The sequence below is a fragment of the Heliangelus exortis genome, chromosome 12 (genome assembly GCF_036169615.1).
Source record: "Heliangelus exortis chromosome 12, bHelExo1.hap1, whole genome shotgun sequence".
NCBI lineage: Eukaryota > Metazoa > Chordata > Aves > Apodiformes > Trochilidae > Heliangelus > Heliangelus exortis.
Genome location: NC_092433.1, coordinates 16,060,783 through 16,081,054, shown reverse-complemented (window position 1 = coordinate 16,081,054; position 20,272 = coordinate 16,060,783). Strand labels below are relative to the sequence as shown.

The following is a 20,272-nucleotide window of genomic DNA, read 5'->3' as shown; positions in this document are numbered from 1 at the left end:
GTATTTACCAGTCAAAACCAGTTTTGTTTTCTATTCAAAGCCCTTTCTGGGCTGCAATTATGAGCCAGTGTCATAATGACAGAAAAATGTAATGTTGCAGCTGTAACAAAAGCAAATTTAAGGGATTGCAGGATTTTAATATTTCAATAAGGTTAAAGCAGGAACATTAAATTATTTAAGTCCTGGAATAAGATATAAGGACTGGAGCAATATTACATCCATACTCGTGTATCTTTTCATGTGTAGAGGTGATATCTATGTGATAAATTGTAAGAGTGAGAGGTAAATTAATTTACTATGCACTTTGATCACAATACCCTCTCCTGGCCTACTAATCCATTTCCCAGCAGAGATGCTTTAACATCTCAAATCATGGAACTCTTTTCATTGCTGCCATTAAGAGCAATGTTTCATAGTCTACATCTTTTTCTTCTCATAGGTGGGAAAGTTTCCCTCCTTGAAAATGTAATAAATAGAAATTGAGTTACAGAAAAGCATACTGATGAAGCCTTTATATCCTCCACTCCTCCCTATTATATAGCCATATAAAGAGATTTTAAAAGAGAAAACATCTCCAAATGCTGACAGCTGGGTGAGATGCTCTCATGTCTGGATGTTTCTGGTGGCAGGGGGGAAAATGAATAAAGAACAGATGTATAGCTCTCCAACTATGATGATTTAATATTGCCAATAAAGAAATAATGCAGATCTATATATAATTCCTGGAAAAGCACTAATAGTTAAACTTAATTTACAAATGCACTCACAATTTGACATTTTAAGGCTATAGACTATTATGCCATAAAAATGCTAATTAATGTATCTATCACTGCCAGAGCTGTGATGAAACCAAAATGTTTGGCAAGCTTATTGTAAAGAAAACCTGTTCCTACCCCAAATCCCCACTCACTGCTAGCTACCAGATTTTATGCCCCATCTCTGAAGGCAGCTCTAGCCCAGAGAGGCACCAGAGTCCCCTCCCAGGAGGGTCACAACAGTCCCTGGGCTCAGGGTTAGCACAGGCTGGAGGCTCCCTGGTCACTGGGTTTTTACCCCCTCTGCCTAGCCACAGGTTTTTGGAAGCTGATACACTGTCACCTTCCTCCATGCTCCTCAAAGATTAATGAGAGGAAATATATAAAATAGCAGCAGCCATAAATAAGGAGGCTTTGCAGCAGAACAAAATTAGGCCTCCTTTACTTACAGCATTTTTCCAAACCTTCCCATTAAACAGGAGGGAGATGCTTCAGACAAAAGTGCCCAGCAGTGGGTGAAGTATTTACTAAGAAATTACTATATTGCAGATGTCAGGAGTGTTCAGAACAGCAGAGCAAGATGGAAAATCTTCACCCTTTTCTTGTTACAGGAGCTGGATTTTTGTTCTTTTGACATTTAGAAGACATGGTAAAAGCAATTAGAATAGAGACAGGCAGAGAGTGATATAATCCAGAAAAAAACCCCATGGGTTTATGTTAAAAATGCTAAAAAGCAAAAAAATGTTACCATGTTGTCTCATGGTAATTGTTAGGCAGCTTTTTAATATGATGGCACCATTGTTTTCTGCAGATAAAATTTTTAGAGTATTACTCAAAGCTACACCCCAGGTAAAATACTTGTTTGGTCACAGTATCCGTTAGCTGCCTCCAGAATTTCTGGGTACCATCCTATGTAAATCACTCCAAAAAAAAAAAAAAAAAAAAAAAAAAAAAAGACAGATCTCAGGGGTGTTTGTTGTTTAATCTCAGTTTGTCAAGATTCAAAGAGAACGATGTGAAAATACAGGGAAAATAATGTATAATGGTAAAAAAAAGAAATCTTAGACATTCTAAGAAACATAAATAATCAGCTCTTTTTCAGCTATGAAATGACTCTAGATTTTTGACTCTAGATTTTTTTTTTTAATTCCACATGAAGGGCCATCAAAACCAACCCAAAGTGTTTTACACCCTATTCTATTTCTGTTGACAGAAAGTTGGGGCTCTGAAAGATTTGACAGCAACAGATTGTCCAGAGATGGGAAACAACACAGAAAGACATGATGCAGAAATAGGCTGGGACCTTCACAAAACCCATAAGGCTTTGGAAAGAGCTTTGTCCTTTGTGTTGCTGAAAAACAATCCTTGGTCCTTATATTGTGGTGCTGCCAAGCCAGACCATCAGCTCCCTCTGCTCTGAAAAAGCAGCTCCTTGGGTAGATCAGACATTTTCCCCCAAAAAGGGAAAATGCAAACAAACACAACAGCCCAGTGAAAGAATGAGATTCAGATCCTTCATCTGAATCATCTGCCAGGCAAATGCCCAACCTACCACACAACTCAGCATATTTTTATAAGATCTCAGCCACCCTGTGGCTCTGTTTTACCAAAACTTAAATCCTGCTGAAAATGGTTCATTCCTACCAGAAGACAGCAAGTCTTTATATTTTAACAAAGGTCTCCCCTGGCCCGTGATCCCTGATCCATTTGCTGTTATTTTTCTTACCTAAAACACAATATGGCCACTTATGGATCCCACCACACTCCCTCCCAACCCCCACAAGAACTTGTCACGAAAAAGGCACAAGTAATACAGTTGAGATAACTGCTGGATTCAATGATTAATATTAGAGCACACAGTCAGAGCTTCACTGCTGATAGATGACCACATTTTCTCCAGAAAAGCAGTGATGCTTTGCAAAGCAGAGCTGAGTTTACATAAAAATGACAAAAGCAGATGCTATCACTTAGAGAAACACATTTCTAATACTAAGTCTCAGTGAAAAAAAAACTAGAAGCATCTCTCAAATAGTGATATTCCAGTCTGCATTTCTTCAAGGACAGCAAAATAACTTCTACAGATGTATTATTAAAGAACACTGCTCCCTGACATGAATAACTATTATCTTGATGAGTGACACTGGCTTGTGAAATTAGCAAAGATCCTGAGATGACTGAATAGTCAGCAAAACACCTCAATAGCACTGCAGAAAAACATCAGTTTCTCAAAACTTTCTCTCCCTGGGCATTCCTGCTCCTTCCTGAAGAGATGAGCAGAGGCCACGAGCAGTGCTCTGCTGTGCCTGGGGTGCAGCCCTGGCCTCCTACAAAGTGCAAGCAGAGAGAGAATCCACAGGTCAAGATTTATGCTCAAATACAGCAGAAGAATGGCAGAAAACCTGTGCCTACCACACCTTAACAGTTCAGCTTCCTTCTTCTGAAAGAGAAGTACAACCATCCCAAGCATGCCCTTCCAGGAGGCAACAAGGTATTTTTAAAATATTCATCCTTCGACTGTGAAAACTTCCTTTTCCCTTATTTTTAATTTTTTAGTTTAATTTTCAATGAGAAGCCATGAGTTTAGCACCACCTCTTCCATCTCCTCACCCCCTGGTAAGTGCAGGATCTGTCTCAAAGCCCCTTCAGCCTTACTTGAAACATTCCATCAGCTCTGGAGAGTGAAAGCAGCAGATTGCCTTTCTGTTCCCTTTCACAGCAAGTAAGAGAAAAATCCTCATGTTCCATCTCTGCTGCTCCAATTACCTAATTATTGATTTGAAATGGAAAACTCAACAGGTGCCACCAATATCTTAACATCACAGCTCTATTTTGAGGAGAAAGATGATGAAGGGTCAACCCTTACAGCAGAACAGTTTCTGATTAGAGATGTTCTGATACAAATCAGTTTAAGGAAACAAGCAGTACTTTCTCTAAACTTTTTTTTTTTCTTTTCCCTTTTTTTTCCTTTTCCTTTTTTTTTTTTTTTTTTTTTTTTTTTTAGATGATTTAATCCGGCCTTTCTCCTCTCTTTCTGGCCTTGCTTTTCTTTCAATGTTTAGAAATATGACAAATTGTTTCAGGTTTTATTTTCTTCTTTCTTTTCCAGTTAGCAAGAAAAGCAATCCAATTGTTTTAAACTAATTTCGAATTGTGAGTACTGCACCAAACCAACAGTTGATTTCTTGCTTTGGCTGTCAAACAAACAAAAAATTCAATTATTTACACTGCTTTACTCACATAACAAAAGACACATTGCTTTGCAAGATGCAAAGTGTTACCCTGTATCCCATCAGCCTACAAAAATATACAATTGTCACAACAGAAAATTTGCTACAATCCCTCAAGCACCTAAAAGCTTATAACCAGAAGAGGTTAAACTGAACAAGTTTTCCATTAATTCAGCAGCACAGATAGAATCAAGTCCTAGTTTGATGCTCAAGAGCTAAGAGGAGTCTCTGTACTCTCTGCAAGGGGACATCAGCTGAACCTCAGCACCTTTTTATTGCAGAAGATGAAAAGAATCCCTTGCCAGGACTCCTCAGTCTAACCAGGTGGCCCCAATATGAACTGGGACACAAGGTTCCTGCTGTGCTTCTGGGACAGGATGAAATCCTGCCAGGACACATAACACTGATAAATAGCTACCTAACCCTGAGCTCCTGCTGCCAAAACAGAGGTAAGAGAGCAGAGCTTTCTCCAGCTTGGAGGTTCTCGAAGTCCCCAGCAGGTGAGAAGCAAAACTTCTGGAACTGGTTTGAAAATCAACAGCAGCAACCAAGAAAGCTCCTTAAGAGGGGAGGGACATGCAGGCCCCACCACGTCCCCAGGACACCTCTGGCTGAATGAAACAACTCCTTTCCCAGGTGATTTTTCCATCCAAGAGACAGCAGAGCACAGTCCACTTTCAGGAATGGTCTTCTAGTTCTTTCCCTGGAGTAATCTGTGTCTTTAGAAGCAAGCAGAAGATTAAGATTTTTCCAATTGTAGCAAATGAAAGAGTCTGACTTTTTTTTTTTTTTTTTTTTTTTTTTTTTTTTTTTCCCTATTAAAAAAGGACATGATTTATCTTGCCACAAGTTTTTATGTTGCTGGAACTGGCCTGCAAGCATATTGAGATAACAGCACTCAGTTAACAAGATTTGCAAGTCAGACACATTACCAGAAATGTGCTCTTTAAGTTATGTAGCATCAGTGTTACCCTGCCTGGGAGAGATTGGAAGCATTGCCCAGAACTCTGGTGGGAAATGTTGCCTCCAAGAGAAAAAACACACTGAATGCAGGAGCTTCTCTGTCCCAAGACAAGCCCAACTTACTCATCCTCTTAAGGAAGCAATTAAGGAAAATGTGGGAAGTTCCACATCTGAAGCCAACACCTCACTGCCTCTCTATGCACTGAGCCTTAGGTTCAGCATGGACACAGGGGAAAAAATTCCCTACAGCAGTACAAGTTGTTTGTCAATTGAGTAACATTAAGTGAACCTGAAGGCTCTTTACACCTCACAGCTGGAGCAGTCTGATGGATTTTAGCTTAAACCACCATGAAGTTTAAGCCAGTGTGAAGTTGGCTTATACTATATCACTTGATGTGATGAAAAGAGAGAGCTGAGAGCCTTCACAATCCACCCCCAACTCACAGTAATGCTTGTACTTACACACCCAGCCATGCCAGGGATGGAGTACTAGGGACAGGATGCCAGCTCTGGGTGCCAGCTGGGACAGAAGTCTGTCTGGCAGCCACCAGGTTTGCTTTAAGATGCTTTGCAAGGAACACAGTAACAAAAACTCCCTTCTTTGCATCCCTAAAGGTGCCCAGGAAGGAGCCCTCTGTTTCCTCAGGTGATCTATTATAGAAATAGCACAGGGGGTGATGGTTTTAAGATGGAAGAGGGGAGATTTAGGTTAGATATTAGGAAGAAATTCTTAACTGTGAGGGTGATGAGAACCTGGCACAGGTCACCCAGGGAAGCTGTGGATGCCTCAACCCTGTAAGTGTTCAAGGCAAAGTTGGATTTGGCTTGGAGGAACACTTGGTATAGAAAAGGTAAATGCTCCTTCTGGAAGGTAAATCAGCACATACAGCTACAGGCAGCTCAGAGCCAATTCACACACCACCTAAAAAGCCAAGGAATTGTTTCAGTAGGCAAAGCACTATTCACACTGAAAGCTGAAATCCCTTTCCCTTAAATTTGAACCTGGTTTTAGACACCAGCATTTATTCATTTTCAGGACTGGTTCTGCTCAGTCAAAAGAGCCTCCATCACCCAGCCCAACCAACATGCCCAGATCTGTGATAACACCAGGATCTCAGCAAGGTGTCCTGTCTACAGTATGACATGAAAACAGGGGAAAGCCTTGGGATTGTAAGGGATAAATGTCTGGTTTTGGTATAAATACACAAAATCAAAGCATTAACAAGAGTGGCAGGCAGATGACACAAAAAGCAGAATCTACTATGGAAATATTTTGTCTTGCATACATTCTGCTGCAGGGACAGGCATGAAGTATCTCTAAAATTTGTCCCACTGGAAGATTCTGATTAACAGGAAGAATTTTTCCTATGGGTGGAAAAGGTTATAAATTATATTTTCTGCAGTTGTTGGAAAAGGCTTAAAATCTGGCTTCAGAATCAGAACGTTGAAAATGTATTTTAGCATTTTAAATTTTTTTATCAAAGAGCTCCATTTACATTTTTTCCAAATATCAATTTGGAATATTTATTTCATTAAAATGTCAGTGGCGTTCCAATTTGGACCAAATCAAGTAGCATTTTGCTGCTCAAACAGCACATCAAGGTCCATTGAGCCTAAAAGGAGCAGGCTCAGAGAACCCTTTCTAAAAATGAGGGCTGTAAGAGCTCTCTGGTTTTTTCACAGAAAAAAGGAAAATAAAGGAATCTGATTTAAAAGAAAGATGAGAGATTTAGAAATAGAACTAGCAGTGGCTAAAAAAAAAAAAAAGAAAAAAAAAAAGATTGAAATGGAGTTAAAACCTAGAGAGGACAGCAGGCAATCTGGCTATGTTTTGGACCAGCCACTAAATGAGAGCCTAGAAGTGAGGTTTAGGAGGAACAGAAATACAACACAAACATCTTCAGCAGAACTCCCACTTCCCTTCTAGAATTCAAAACAATCCAACCAGGCTCATAAAGCAGCTTCAATAACAAACACAAGTGTGAGATAAATATCTAATAACTCCTGTCAGCTTGCTGCATTCAGTGTGTTATCAACACAAGATCAGCATCAGACAATTATCAATTCTGTCCTCCAGGAAAAAGGAAATGGAAAACATTCCCAACAAAGATGCTGAGGAAGATTTATTCCACCTCAGTGGGGCCCTGGCAGCTCTTCTAAATTCCAGTGAGCTGTGACAAACCAGGGCATGTGCCCATCAGAGTGCCACCCATGGTTTCCCTACTTTTCCCTCTCCTCTGTTGTGGATACAGATGGGTTAAGATTTCAGTAAGAGAAAAATTGGCAAAGAAGACAGAAGAGTGACTCCTTGCTCTTAAGCACTGAATTAACTCATTTAGGGACTGCTACCACTGGTGTTTTCACCTTCCAAAGGTAGCATTTAGACACTCATTTACTTCTGTCTGTTGCTGTCATGAAGGCATTTGCATGAACTAACCCATGGCAAATGGTTTCATTTGATGCACAGCTGATTTCCTTGCCTGCCAACAAGAAAGAGATAACAGAAATACCAAGAGAAACTAAATTAGGACTAAAGAAGTAATCTGTTTGTTGGAGAAACTCAAAACTAGGCTAAGATAACCACCCAGCCAGCTGACATAGAGAAAGCTCTGAGGTTTTAGCCATGGAAAGAATATTTCTAATTAGCGGGTGGAAAAAAAAAAATTAAAATCAATCTGCACTTTAATGCCTCATAAAAACATGATACTACTACAGAAATAATTATACTACAGATGTGGGAGGTGCCTTAGACACAATCATTTTCTGTCAGATGCTGCCCTGGTACACTGAAACCAATTACAAACTCATAAACCTCTGTTATCTTTAACTCATCTCTGGAGATTCTGGTTTAACACACAAGAACTTCTGGCTGAATAATCACCCAAAGTTTAAACCATACCACTCAAGTAACTGAGGGATTTCATGAGCTAATGATATTCACAGCAAAAAGTTCTGGTGTAACCCTGATAGCTTAGACATTTAAGAAAGATTTTTAAATAAGGAAAATACCTTGTATTAAAACAGCAGAGATTTGGGGAAAGAAGGCAACTTATGGTACCCCTAGACCTCCTGTAAGTTCAGTGGTGCTGCAAACCAAACCCAGAGCTGATACCAGACAGAAGAACAGAAAAGACCTTCCTTGTATTTGCATTGGTATTGGATTGGGCAGCACTGGCATATCTGAATATGTTCTTGTAGACAGGATTTATTTATTGAACAGGATGATGGCTTGGTTTAGGCAGTTGCAGGTGATTTTCTTGTTTGTCTGAAACAAGGAATATCAAGGCAGAAACAAGGAATGTAAAAATATCAAACTGATTTCAATTACAGTTTCAGCTTAGGAAACCAGTTCCTCAAAAAACCCAAACTTAAGAGTCCTCAGAATTTTCTGTTCTGATTTTAGAATAAAACATGAAATATGCTGCTATTCAAAAGTTTCTGAGCAGTAAAATAGCTGATTTTGAAACACGTGAAAAGACAGAGATATAAAATATATTTCTTTATCACAGAAATACAATAAATATTTTAGAAAAAAATAGAGAAAACATTTATCCAGTCATATTTTAGAGTATTTTTACCACATCTTCATTACCTGAAGCACGTTTAGCCAAATCCAAAATAAAGATAAGTTTTTCTCTCAGAATTTTCCAAGCTACTGTTAGTGTCAATGATACTTGATCTCATTTCAATTTGTTTTTACATTTCATTTAAATTCAAAATTATGTAGAATTTGAAAATTTATTTTTAATAGGTTTTTATAGGCTTATATATAAAATACAGGTACTTCTCCATCATTGACTCTGTTCAAAGTAACAGCTGTGTTATGGCTGATCCCTGGGCAGCACATAGGAAAACAGGTGCTAAAGAATAGGTTCCTTTCATTTATTCATGTCCTTTTAAAAAACAAATATATAAATCAATGAAGCTGATTTTCCAAATAAACTATCCTTGCTTGCTCCCAACCCCTTAATTAAACACAATTAACTCTAGTTTATTTTGGCAACCAATTAATGCCATGATCAAATATAAATGGACTCTGCAAGCAAAGATTATAATTAATAAATCCTTAACAACACAGTAAAATTATGCTGAAGCTTTGCTTGCCAGAAATACTTAACAGCATTAATGGGGACACAAAAAAAAAAAAAAAAAAAAAAAAAAAAAAAAAAAAAAAAAAAAGATAAAGTTTTATCAGACTATGTGTAGTTAAGATCCTTAGGCTCTTGCCTGCACTCAGGTTGATCCACAGAGCCTGTTGCCTGCTCACATTATTTATAGCACAGAAACCTGTAGTTCCACATTCCCCACTTCCAAATAAACTTACATGTACATTCATAGCTGTTTCCTGATCAAATTCTCTATGAATATTACTTCCTCTTGCATGCAAGTTGCCTACAGAAGAGGATTTTTCCTCCTTGTGTTGAGTAGGTTCACAGTGAAGGCCCTCGAGTCAACTTTGTCATCTACAGAAAATAAAATTAATCCAATAGCAATATTGGATCATGCATGAGGATGGATTAAATGGATATTTTGATCCAAACTAGCAGCTCTAACAACCAAGAGACAAGAATTACCATTTAAGTTGGTTTTTAATTCCAAGTTGGGTTGTGTTGGTGTGGAGGGGCTGTGATGGGGGGGAAGATCTGCAGGGATAGATCCTCTGAGGAGCTGCTGGAAGGTTCCCCAGCCCCAAAGCCAAACCCACCTCTGGACAAGGCCAAACCCCTCAGTGATGGTGGCAACACCTCTGCAATTGGCCTGTTTAAGAAAGGGGAAAGAAAACTGCTAAAACAGCTGCAGGGGAGAGAAGAGGGGTGGGTGCTTAAAGCAATACCTGGGAAGCTGTGCTTTAGGGCTCTGGTTTTGTTTGTTGTTGTCCTGCTCTGGTTTGATTGGTGGCAAATTAAATTATTTTATTATTTTTTTCCCCAGTTGTTTCTGTTTTGCCCCTGACCATAACTAAGTCAATCCTCCCTGTCCTTGTCTCAGACCACAGGCTTTTCATGAGATGTTTTCCTCCCCATCCCAACAGGGGGTTAGGAGTGAGCCTAAAAAATGAGACCTGTTAATTTATCGAGAAGGTGCAAGATACAAATAGAACTTCACAGTTTGTAGAAGAAGCATTGATGCACAGTTTTAAAAAGCAGGAGTGACTGTGGGTGAGAGCTGCTAGTGGTAAAGACTACCCCCAAGTTTGCTTGTAGCTCAAGGACAAGGCACCAAAAGGAGAGCACCCTGGCAGGAGGACATTCAGTCATCTCAGATAAGACTGTTAAGGAATTGCCCTTCACTTGCTAATTCTCAAGGAATCACTCAAAAACCAGTAAAGTCCACAGTTCCAGCCATCAGTTCAATCCCCCAAGTAAAATAAGGGTTACAGTGGAATGCTACAAGACAATTATTGATTATCTTATGAGAGCAACAGTGATCCTGCACCTGCTGTCACTGAAGTGACCTTTCAAGAATCACAGGAGTGGTTTCTTCATTCACTACAAAGGAAAAGAGGAAAACAGTTGTTCTGAAAGCAATACAGAAGGCAAGAAGGAGATGTCAGATAACAATCTTCTAAATAGAGCATAGAAATATGAGTCACACATACATACACAGGGCTTTGTAACTTCATTCAGCTTAATTTACACCCCCAATTCCCCATTGAGCATCATTGACTGAATCTCATAAATTTAGAGTCCAACTGTGATGCAGTCCTCGTGGTTCCTGCCTAGAGCACAATGAAAAGAAATCTCCAGTGCTGCTCCCATGCAAAAAATAAGTTTAGCTGGAGAGAACTATTCTGTACAGAGCACTTGGGAACAGCAAAAAAAGCTGAATCCCATCAGGAAAATAAATCTTGTTCACAGCAAAGGCTGCTTTCACGGCAGAGTGGAAAAGAAAACATTCAAAAGGAAATACAAAAATTACAGATGGGATAGGATAAAACAATTTGAAAATTAATGGGAGAAAACACATCTATCTTATGTGGAAATGCAACTTGGATATTGCCCTGTAAAATATAAATGAGGACTTGGACTAAAGTAGGCTAATCATTAAAGGCAGATTTCTGATGTTATCAGCAGAAATACTTCAGCCCAAAGCCCACTTTGCCTTTGGGGTTTATATTTGTAGGTGGCAAATCTTCCTTGGGATTTAACCACCTTAAGTATGAATTCTCACAGTCTTTAATACTGTGACAGTGAGCTACAAATAGTGCAGCTCATTGAAAGCTCTCTCTGTGACTCACCAAGGCCCCAAGGCTGCACTTGAGGTGGAGGCCCAGGCACATGGGGGTGGGAGGAGAAGATTCCTGCCAGGACCATGGATCAGCACGAGGCCCCTGGTGGTACCCATCTCCCCAGAGCATCTTCTACCACACAAGGAGGGACAGGCTTCATTCCTGCCTTAGGAAGAGCTGAAGCAATATAGGAGGAAGAAAAAGAGAGCAGGGAGGACTGAAACAGAGCACAAATCACAAGTGCAAGAGGCATGTCTTGAAATATCCCTGTTAACACCTTGCTCTTTGGCACAAGGTGTATTGTGAGGGTGATCCTGGGAATGCAACTGAGCTGGGCACAGCAGTCTGCTCAGTGTCCCAGCCAGGCTGCTCTTCACAGCCCATCGAGCTGCAACACCTGCTCCCCCTCAGGTTGCTTTGTCCCCCTGGATCAGAAGGAAGAAGGCAGCACACTCAGCAGCAGGGCTGGTGGCAGCTTCCCTCCTCCACCTGCAGCCAAGCTGTGAGCCTCACAGCTCCACACCCTTCTCCAGGCAAGAAAAGTGCCCCTCTTGCTTCTGACCTTCCACTGAGGGCTGATTTTTCTTCAGCAATGCCTCCCTACACTTTGCCAGAGAGAGAGGAGCCCATTAAAGTAACAGCTTACAGACCCCAGCAAAAAAACAAAAAAAACCCAAAAAAAACCCCAACCCAAGATAGCTAAGACTCTGGCTGCAAACACACCCTATGGTTTTTATCCTTTGGAGGCTCAGTTTTTCAGAAAAAAAAAAATTAGTTACAAGGTAAAATACTTCTGATGAAGTCTGCTGCTATGAACAAGTTCATCAGAAGTACTATAAGCCATTAATTGCTATCATGCTTTTAGTAATCCTGCCTCATCTTTAAGTGTTGGTTTTGTTACATCAGTTCTCTACCTACACAAAATACATAAAATCCCTTTGCCCACATACATCTAAATCCATTTTGTATGTGACCAAGAACAGAGGAAGTACCTCCAACCTGATTTCTTCACAGTTTAGTGACACATTGTCATTGTATGATTAATGACATCTAATTCTTCCTAATCACAGAAACTGTATGCATTTATATATTTTTATATATAAATATATATATACTTATCTATTAGTTACGTAGTTCTACACTTGCTTCTATCTATACCAAGAGCAGAAATCCTGTTGAATTCATCTTCCTCAACTGCTCTGCAAAGTAAAGACAGATAAAAATCTGCACTTCCCTGAGGAATTTGATTCAGACCAAGTCTGTTTTGAACTGAATAGCCACGTCTATGGGACACGTGAAAATAGCAGACCTTTTAAAATGTGAAAATATGTTCTCTCCCCCAAGGCTATAAAAATCAGAAAGCCAAGATTAGTACTAGGAATTTTTTTTTTTGCTCACAGTCACAGACTCAAGTTTCTGTAAAATGCTTTCTACTGAGAAACATGTTCAGAGCATTTTTAGGTTGATCTTGGTTGGCTGTGTAGAGTTGCTCTGAGATGGATTTTCCTCCTTGTGATATGAGGTACAGTGAATCAGTTCTCAAGATGATTTTTGTTGTGCACATCATTAACTACTGTCACAATAAAAGGTACTTCATGCTTAGGAGAATTATGACTCCAGTCTTGGTTCAGTCCATGATTTCTTCCCCTGAATAAGCCTATTTTTAATTAACATATTTGCAAATGTCAGCATTGCTGCTGTAGGTACATGTTTGTGCTTGTGTCTGCCTAACATTTTCACACAGTATGCAAGACTAATCCAGCATCCTTAATGTGTAGTTCATCATTTTCCACAAACTGACAGGTGAATCCAATGTGTTTTCTTACATTTTTAAGCAACATGTGGCCAGTGTTGTCCACTGTGATTCACAGCCACCTCATGGTCCTCACCAGGAGCAAAACATCCCTCATTTGTGGGAATATTTATGGGGGATATCACCAGAAAATTTGCTAAGAAATTTTTGATTTAAAGGGTGGTGGTTTTTTTATTTCTTAAACTTGAACCCTTTGCTTTCTAGGTATTTTGCTGTCTTGCCAAATGCCAGCATCTACTTCCTACCTCTGGGAGGGGTTGATCCTGTCAGTCTGATGAGCACTGGACTACCAGAGGTACTCAGCTAACTGCAAATCACAGCCCTGCCCATTCTAGTCCTCAGGCCAATTCAACAGGTCTGCAACTGTGTGTATCTTAGAGCCTAAAATGGCCAATACATAATTCTTCTTATTACTGCCCTTCCTCATTAAATCACAAAGAAATTACATACTTGAAAAAAAAAAAAATAAAAAAAAAAAGGGAGATTTGTTTCTACATAAAGTTGTTTCATATATTCTTTGCCTAACATAATTTTCATGGAAATTAAATATAGGCATAAAAACCCTGCAGAAAGCTTTATGTATTACCCAAGGTTTTGAGCTTGCTCACTCCAGAGTTCTCCTCTGCATCCCAGTGAAGAAACCTAAAAAATTCAACCTGGCTGCCTCCCCTATCCAAGTCAGAAGGAACAGCCATTGATACTTTAGTTAAAAGTGGCATTCAAACTTTTCATGGTGTTCATAAGAAGGAATTCATGAATAAATACAAATAATACAGTATCATACATCTTGCATTCAGGAAGTATTTACTATGTCCTTGTGATCTGTGCCCACCTGCCAGCATTTCAGACATTAAAGCTTCAATTACAAAACCTGTCAGGTAAAGCACTTTGTCACATTTGTTTTCAGGGTTGTAGCTTCTGCTAAGTCATCTAACTGAACAAAGAAGTACTGAATTTTAAACCTGAGAAATTATACTACACTGAAAAGAAGCTTTAAACTTCTGTGATTGCTCATAGTGTGTAGAAATCTATTTAAGCCCATTCAGATGCTTGCTGAAGGAAGTTTTAGGGGAAAAAAAAAAAAAAAATTAAAAAAAGGCTCAGAAATCCCTGATGGAAACCTAACTTTTTCACATATTGCTCTTGGTTTCCAGTGTTTCAAACCTGGATTAACTGTAGTACAGATGGGTATATTCACTGTGCTAATCCACTGAGTTCAGTTCAAGTTTATTATGCTAAATACACTCCATGAGGATTTTATCTTTTACCTGCACCTTCCTCAGTGCTCAGTGAGACTCTTCTGTTCATCAAGTATGAGAAGCACAAGACAGGGTAGAATCTGGCTTTTTAATTATGTTGTACCAAAGTAGCCCCCCGATGGAGTTGAACAGCTCAAAATCTCTTATTTTAGAGCCTCTTATTATCTATGAAAAATCACAAACTGAAAGAAAAGGTATGCTGAGCCTGCTATTGATGACAACTATATTTGCCATGATTCAATAAGTTGAAATTCCATGTACCAAATATTAAATTACTGAAATTAGGCCCTGCCTCATCTGCATCCATTTTTTTATTCACTTTTATTTGGCTGAACATTTTAATCTTACTTACACAGTGACTAACTAAAAGTAAATGACGCATTCCTAGTATTATAAATATGAAAAATAGGGTGTGCTCAGGGACTGCAGTTGAATACATTAAAATCTTTCAGCTTGCTAGTTAACACAGTTCCATCCCTTTCATGTGCAACCTTTCACATCCAGTTGGCAGACTGCAAATTCACGGCCTTATAAAAAATACTGCCTTGATTTTCTGTTGTGACAGTAGAAATTGGCCAAAATCTTTAAGAGTTTTCCCTAAAGGCTCTCTCACTAGCTGGTACTTCCCAGGTGCAGCACAAGCTGAATCTGAGGTGAACATCATGTCAAATTCCACTCATCTGTCAATGTAGTGGATTATTTCTTGAGAGACTGAAATTGGCTGCCTGGGATCAGAGCACCATCAATCTTATTCGTGTAGGGTGAGGAGAAGCTTCCTGAGAAAAGCTCACAGGAGGGAAAGCTTGCTTGTTTCTAAGTAGGTGATGAGGCAGCTGTAAAACCTTCACTCTCTCTGTATCACATATCCAAGTGAAAGATTTTGTCATTTTTCACATTTCCCCAATACTTGGTATGCACTCAGTGTCTTGCTCTTCTCGATTCATAAAAAAGGTGATTTTTCAAGCTTAGGCAAATGTTGCAGAGCTCTGAATCTGCCCAGCTCTCATTTTTTCTCATAATGTCACTTGTTTCAACTGATTTTATGAAACAAGATTACATTTTCCTTTTACCTTTCAGTTTAGCTGGGCTGTTTTCCCTCATTTCCTTCACTGGGGGACAGACTAAAATAACCAGCAGCATTACTTACAATTGCATTGTAATAAATATTTTGTTGATTCCTCTGCAAGCCTCAAATAACAGCCTTACCACTGAAACTTTAAATACTCTCAAACTTCCAGTGCCAGCTAGGAAACATAATGCACAGGGTTCATCTGATTCTCTAGAACAGCCAGCAAGAGCTTGTGTAGCAAAGATTTAGTTCTTCACACTATGCATATTTTATTACAAGAAAGCCAAGACAATGCCAATGACTACAACTTTTTGGACAGGGAAAGTAGTTGGGAAAAGTTTTGAGTCATTAAGGTTGCTGAAGACCTGAGGTTCAAGACAGTCCATCTCTGAGGGTATGCCATTAGAGTAGAAAACATTAAAGTATTACTTGCTTCATGATTAAATGATTGATTTCTGAGTTAACATTTTCCAGCTTTCGTTTCTAAAATCTTTAAAACCTCTCCCATTGTATTTCAGATCCAAATCTGTGAAGCAACATTCTTGGCCAATCTAATTTTAAAAAGATGATAACACTGTGCTGGAATCTGCCCAATCTGAGTTTTTAACCCAGCACATGGTCTTCAAAGAGCAATTAACACTTGAAAAAGTTACAAAAATCAATTTCTATTAATAAAAAGACAATGGAAGTACTAATGTGCAGTCTCTCTGGATCACAACAACCACAGTGAGAAACATTCTTTACTGCTAACCTGGGGGATTTATTCAGGCACTACAGGCATCTCACTCCATTGAAAGAGTCCCAAAAATCTCCCCTGGGCTGCACTTTCACAACCCCATCAATTTTCTGAGGTAAATCTGAGAACCTTAATAAAACTTTGTCTCATTTATACTAAAGCAAACACCCAACCTCCAGTAAACTAGAAGTGAGATTTGATGCCAGAATTTTCAGTAGCAAACCTGTGTCCAGCTCGGGTCAGATAACTGCAAAGTTATCCAAACCTTTGCTGTCATTAGGGCTTTTGGAGTTGGACACCCACTCCAGAACTGCACAAAATAAGGAGAAGGGGAAATAGAAATAAGGACAGGAAAAGAGACAAGAGAAATTAAGTGGTTATTCAAAAATGGTATTCCTGCATTGGGAAGTTGTTAGAACATGTTAAAGGATAAATATTCCGACATCACACTGACAAAGCACAACACATTAGACTGACCCAAAAAAGATGCTGTGCAATATAAAGACAAGCAACTCATAAAAGTTAAATGATCAAAATGGATTTTGTGATTATTCAATCATTTATCAAGACAGACAGAAGCACTGGCAGAAAGTCTACAATCTTATGGCATCCCACAGCTGATCTCAGTCCTACCTGGTCTGTGCAGGTGATGCTGCTGGAAAGTGTGATGGAGGGACCCCTGACAGAGCAGCATTGCACAGGCACTTATCCACAAATACAGGACCCAGGACATTGCAGAGACCACTGCCATTCTCTAAACAAAATATTAGACAGACATTATTATCCATTGCCTTACAGCACACAGAGTAGTCAGCTTCCATTACAATAGCATTTTCATTTCTTTAAAAATAAGATTTTTTTTTTTTACTCCTTGAGCTAAATGTCTTTTGTCTCTAGGTTATTATTCCCCCCTGCAGGATGTAATTGTCACACACCAAAGGGTTTGTCCAGAAAGGACAGTTGGGGTAACAAGATGTCAACACAGGAGCCTGGACAACTTTAATAATTTAGTGGTAAAAATGAAGCTCTAATGATTGGAGGACTGGAAAAACTCAATGTAAATAGAATGCTTGAAAATATTCCCACACTGGTCCATAGCTGAATTTACAAAAGACTTAAAAAATAATAATTTTTTAAAAAACCCCATAGCCAGTTAAAAAAAAAAAAAAGCTGGATGTTTCAGATAGTATCAAAACTACTTTAAATACATTACAGATAAGCATGAAACACCCTCAGATATCTGAGATGCATTTCAAAAATATTCCAACCCCAAGACTGGAAGGATAATACTGACCCAGAAGGGTAACAGTTTATTGTTTTTGACTTTTGTGAGCATTAATTTTTAATCATGATGCTGTCTGCTACCCCAAGTAATTGTTTCTCAGAATAATGTTCTAATTCCCAGACTAAATCAGCATCCTTCCATTCAACCTGTGCATGCAAAGGGCCTGGCACAAGGCCAGACTCAGTGCCAGATGTATTCTGTAGATTTGATCTTTTTACAAAGCAGATTGTCAAAATTTTAAGAAGATCCTTGTTGCAAAAGGCAAGAGCAATTTCTTTGTCTCCAAGTGCTGGGGTATTTGGCCATCCAGTACAGAGAGCTGTGGGTTTTCATAACTGGACTCATTCCTGGATGAAGTGATTGAATTTCCCTCTGACTTCTTAACTTCCCCAGCTCTCTCTCAGTGCCTGCAAGGATCAGGAGGTTTGCAAGGCTCAGCTACGCTACACATCGTCCAGTTCCCTTAACAACACCTTCTGCTGCATTTCATATTGCCCAATTAATCAAACTTCAGGCACTCTCCTTGCTCAGCCAATGACATGATGCCTTTTCCCATCTAATAATCCAATCAGATGAACATCATTTTCACAGAGCAAGAAAGACTCGGGGAGATTAAATCTCTCGTAGAGAAAAATCGCCTCCTTAAACAGAAATTTTAAAAAGTCTGTGTCTGATGTAGCAGGGAGATTACTGCAGCAGGAAAATTACAATGTTAAAAGTGAGCTATCGTGGTGAGGTATGCACACCAAATAATTTTTGTCCCCGATTTTAAAGAAGCAGAGAGTCTTTGGGAAGCTATTTAAGACTAACTGGCTGAAAAGAGCCACAGAAACTGACAAGTAGAATTAATAGAAAATACCAAAGCATTATTTTGATCAGCATAAAGCTCTTCCTTTCTCTGTAAGGAGTGATTGATGCACTGCTTAGCACACAATTTCATTTCTGGCTTTTTACTTTGCAGCATACAGTGTACTTTTTCTCTTCTCTTTTTAGACCCATTTATCTTCCCAAACAGACTCAAGCCCAGATTCAGTTCAGATCAGGCAGCTCCCAATAGGCTTCCCATGTCATTAGGAATTAATGCATTGTCATATTTAGTGCTCCCACGATTTTTACACAAAAAGGTAAGAGGGAGAGGTGACTCTGAAAGGGATATTTCAGGGATTCAGGTTATTTAAATTGAACTTTAAGTATCCTAGCCAAACAGAGGAGCAAAGGCAAACTTCTAGAGCCTGCTAAATGCTCCTGTGTCTTTCCTCAGGCATCATATTCTTAACCACATGGACAGCAGACTGACTTAACCCACTCACGTTTTATTATTAGCTCTCTGCTTTTGTTCCCCCCCAATTTTTATTTTTTTTTTTCCTTATACTGGTTCCAACTAAAATGTTTAAAAAGCCAGCATTTCTTACAAACATTCCTTCATGCACCTGTCAGCAAACTGCTGTCACATGCACACTTTTACACACGGATCATCTTTCAGCTAGTAAAAAAAACAGAGCAGTGAGTATTCCTCCACTTATAATCTGATGAATTCCAGATCTGCTTTCTGAATCTTAAATCCTAAAGAAGCTCCTTACCTGAGTAATCCAACCAAGAGCAGAGCACTCTATTAGTGTTCATTGGAAAGATCTAACACTTTTTTAAATCCATCTGTATCACAATAAGGGATTTTAATAGCTTCCCAATAATCTTCTTTATCAGGATTAAAAGAAAAAAAAAAAAAAAAAAATCTCTTTCGTTACAAATCCTGTTCCCAGAGTAAAGAAGACATCTGAGCTCTCAGACTCTGCCGTCAGAAAAGTGGCCAAGGTTTGAGGGGTGGAAACCTTCTCATTTTCACCTTTAAATCATCTCCTAGCATCACCTTCTGCCGGACGAGCCCTTCGAAGTGATCTTGAGATAATCTGCAGCTTCCAGGATACTTAAAGGCTGAGGAACACTTTGTGTTTCGGGGCAGATCGGGCTGGTTCCAGCACGGAGCCCGCTGCTGTCCCCACCCCGCTATAGGCTTCTGGATGTACCGGAGCCTATTTCAATCCATCCCTGCTCGGGCAAGTATCACATGCCTTAAAGCGACACAGCCCCTCGTTGCCAGCCCCAGCCAAGCTCTCTCCGAGGCTCAGACACCGGAGCTGCATTTAAATACCGGGAGCCCGCACCCCGCAGGAGCGCGGCTGAGCCGTGCGGGGAGCGGAGGAGCCCCGGGCTGGGCAGCACCCAATGAGCAACCTGGGAGAATCCCGATTTCTGCCGCCAGAGGTTTTTTTTTTTTTATTCCCAGGGCGTTGTTCCTTGCACTTCTTGGCAAAAGGAGAGAGAGAGACTTAAAGGCAGCCGCTCCCGGATCGCTGGGAAGCTGCTGAATGGGGGGGGGGGAAAGAGGGGGTGCAGGGAAAGCGCAGGAAAAAGGGACGGGAAGGGAGAGGGGAGGGCAGGGCACTGACACCTCCCCTGGGCTTTCCAACACCTTGCCATAACTCTGAGGGAAATCTTTCCTCCCAGCTCCATTTCCGACGCGTTTCAGCAGACAATGGAGAAAAAGCTCTGATTTACCCCTCCCCTAAATGCTAAAGCTCAGGTTATTTATTACAGTTACTTATTTACTGTCCACATCTTAAGTGGCCATTTCCAGGAACGGAGTGGTTTCCTCTCCCTCTTGTACCATATGCAATTATTTTTTTAAAGAGCCATAGTATATACTTAAAACATACCATTCACTTAGCATTACAGTTCTCACTTCTGCCTACAAAGGGAAGAAGGCTTGGAGACAAAACTTCCATTTTAAGAGCCCAGGGTGCAGGCTATAATGAAACATGAGGTGGCTTTTTTTTTCCCCCTTAATAACCTGTGGTAGGAAAGTGTTTTAACTTCACTGCTTACCAGCTCCAAACACGAGTAAATAATAACAGTAATAAGTACCCACAGTGTTAAGT

The 20,272-nt window shown here is 39.7% G+C and overlaps 1 protein-coding gene across 1 annotated transcript in view; it reads right to left on the bottom strand.

Moving 5' to 3' along the window:
• TAFA1 (TAFA chemokine like family member 1) overlaps positions 1–19,591 on the bottom strand; it is a 223,917-nt gene extending 204,326 nt beyond the window's left edge. The window contains exons 1-2 of the mRNA XM_071756262.1: positions 18,917–19,591; positions 16,685–16,805 (exon numbers count right to left, since the gene is read on the bottom strand). Of these exons, the coding sequence (XP_071612363.1) occupies positions 16,685–16,802 (118 nt within the window). The 5' untranslated portion in view covers positions 16,803–16,805; positions 18,917–19,591. The remainder of the gene's footprint in view (positions 1–16,684; positions 16,806–18,916) is intronic.
• Between the last annotated feature and the right edge of the window lie 681 nt (positions 19,592–20,272).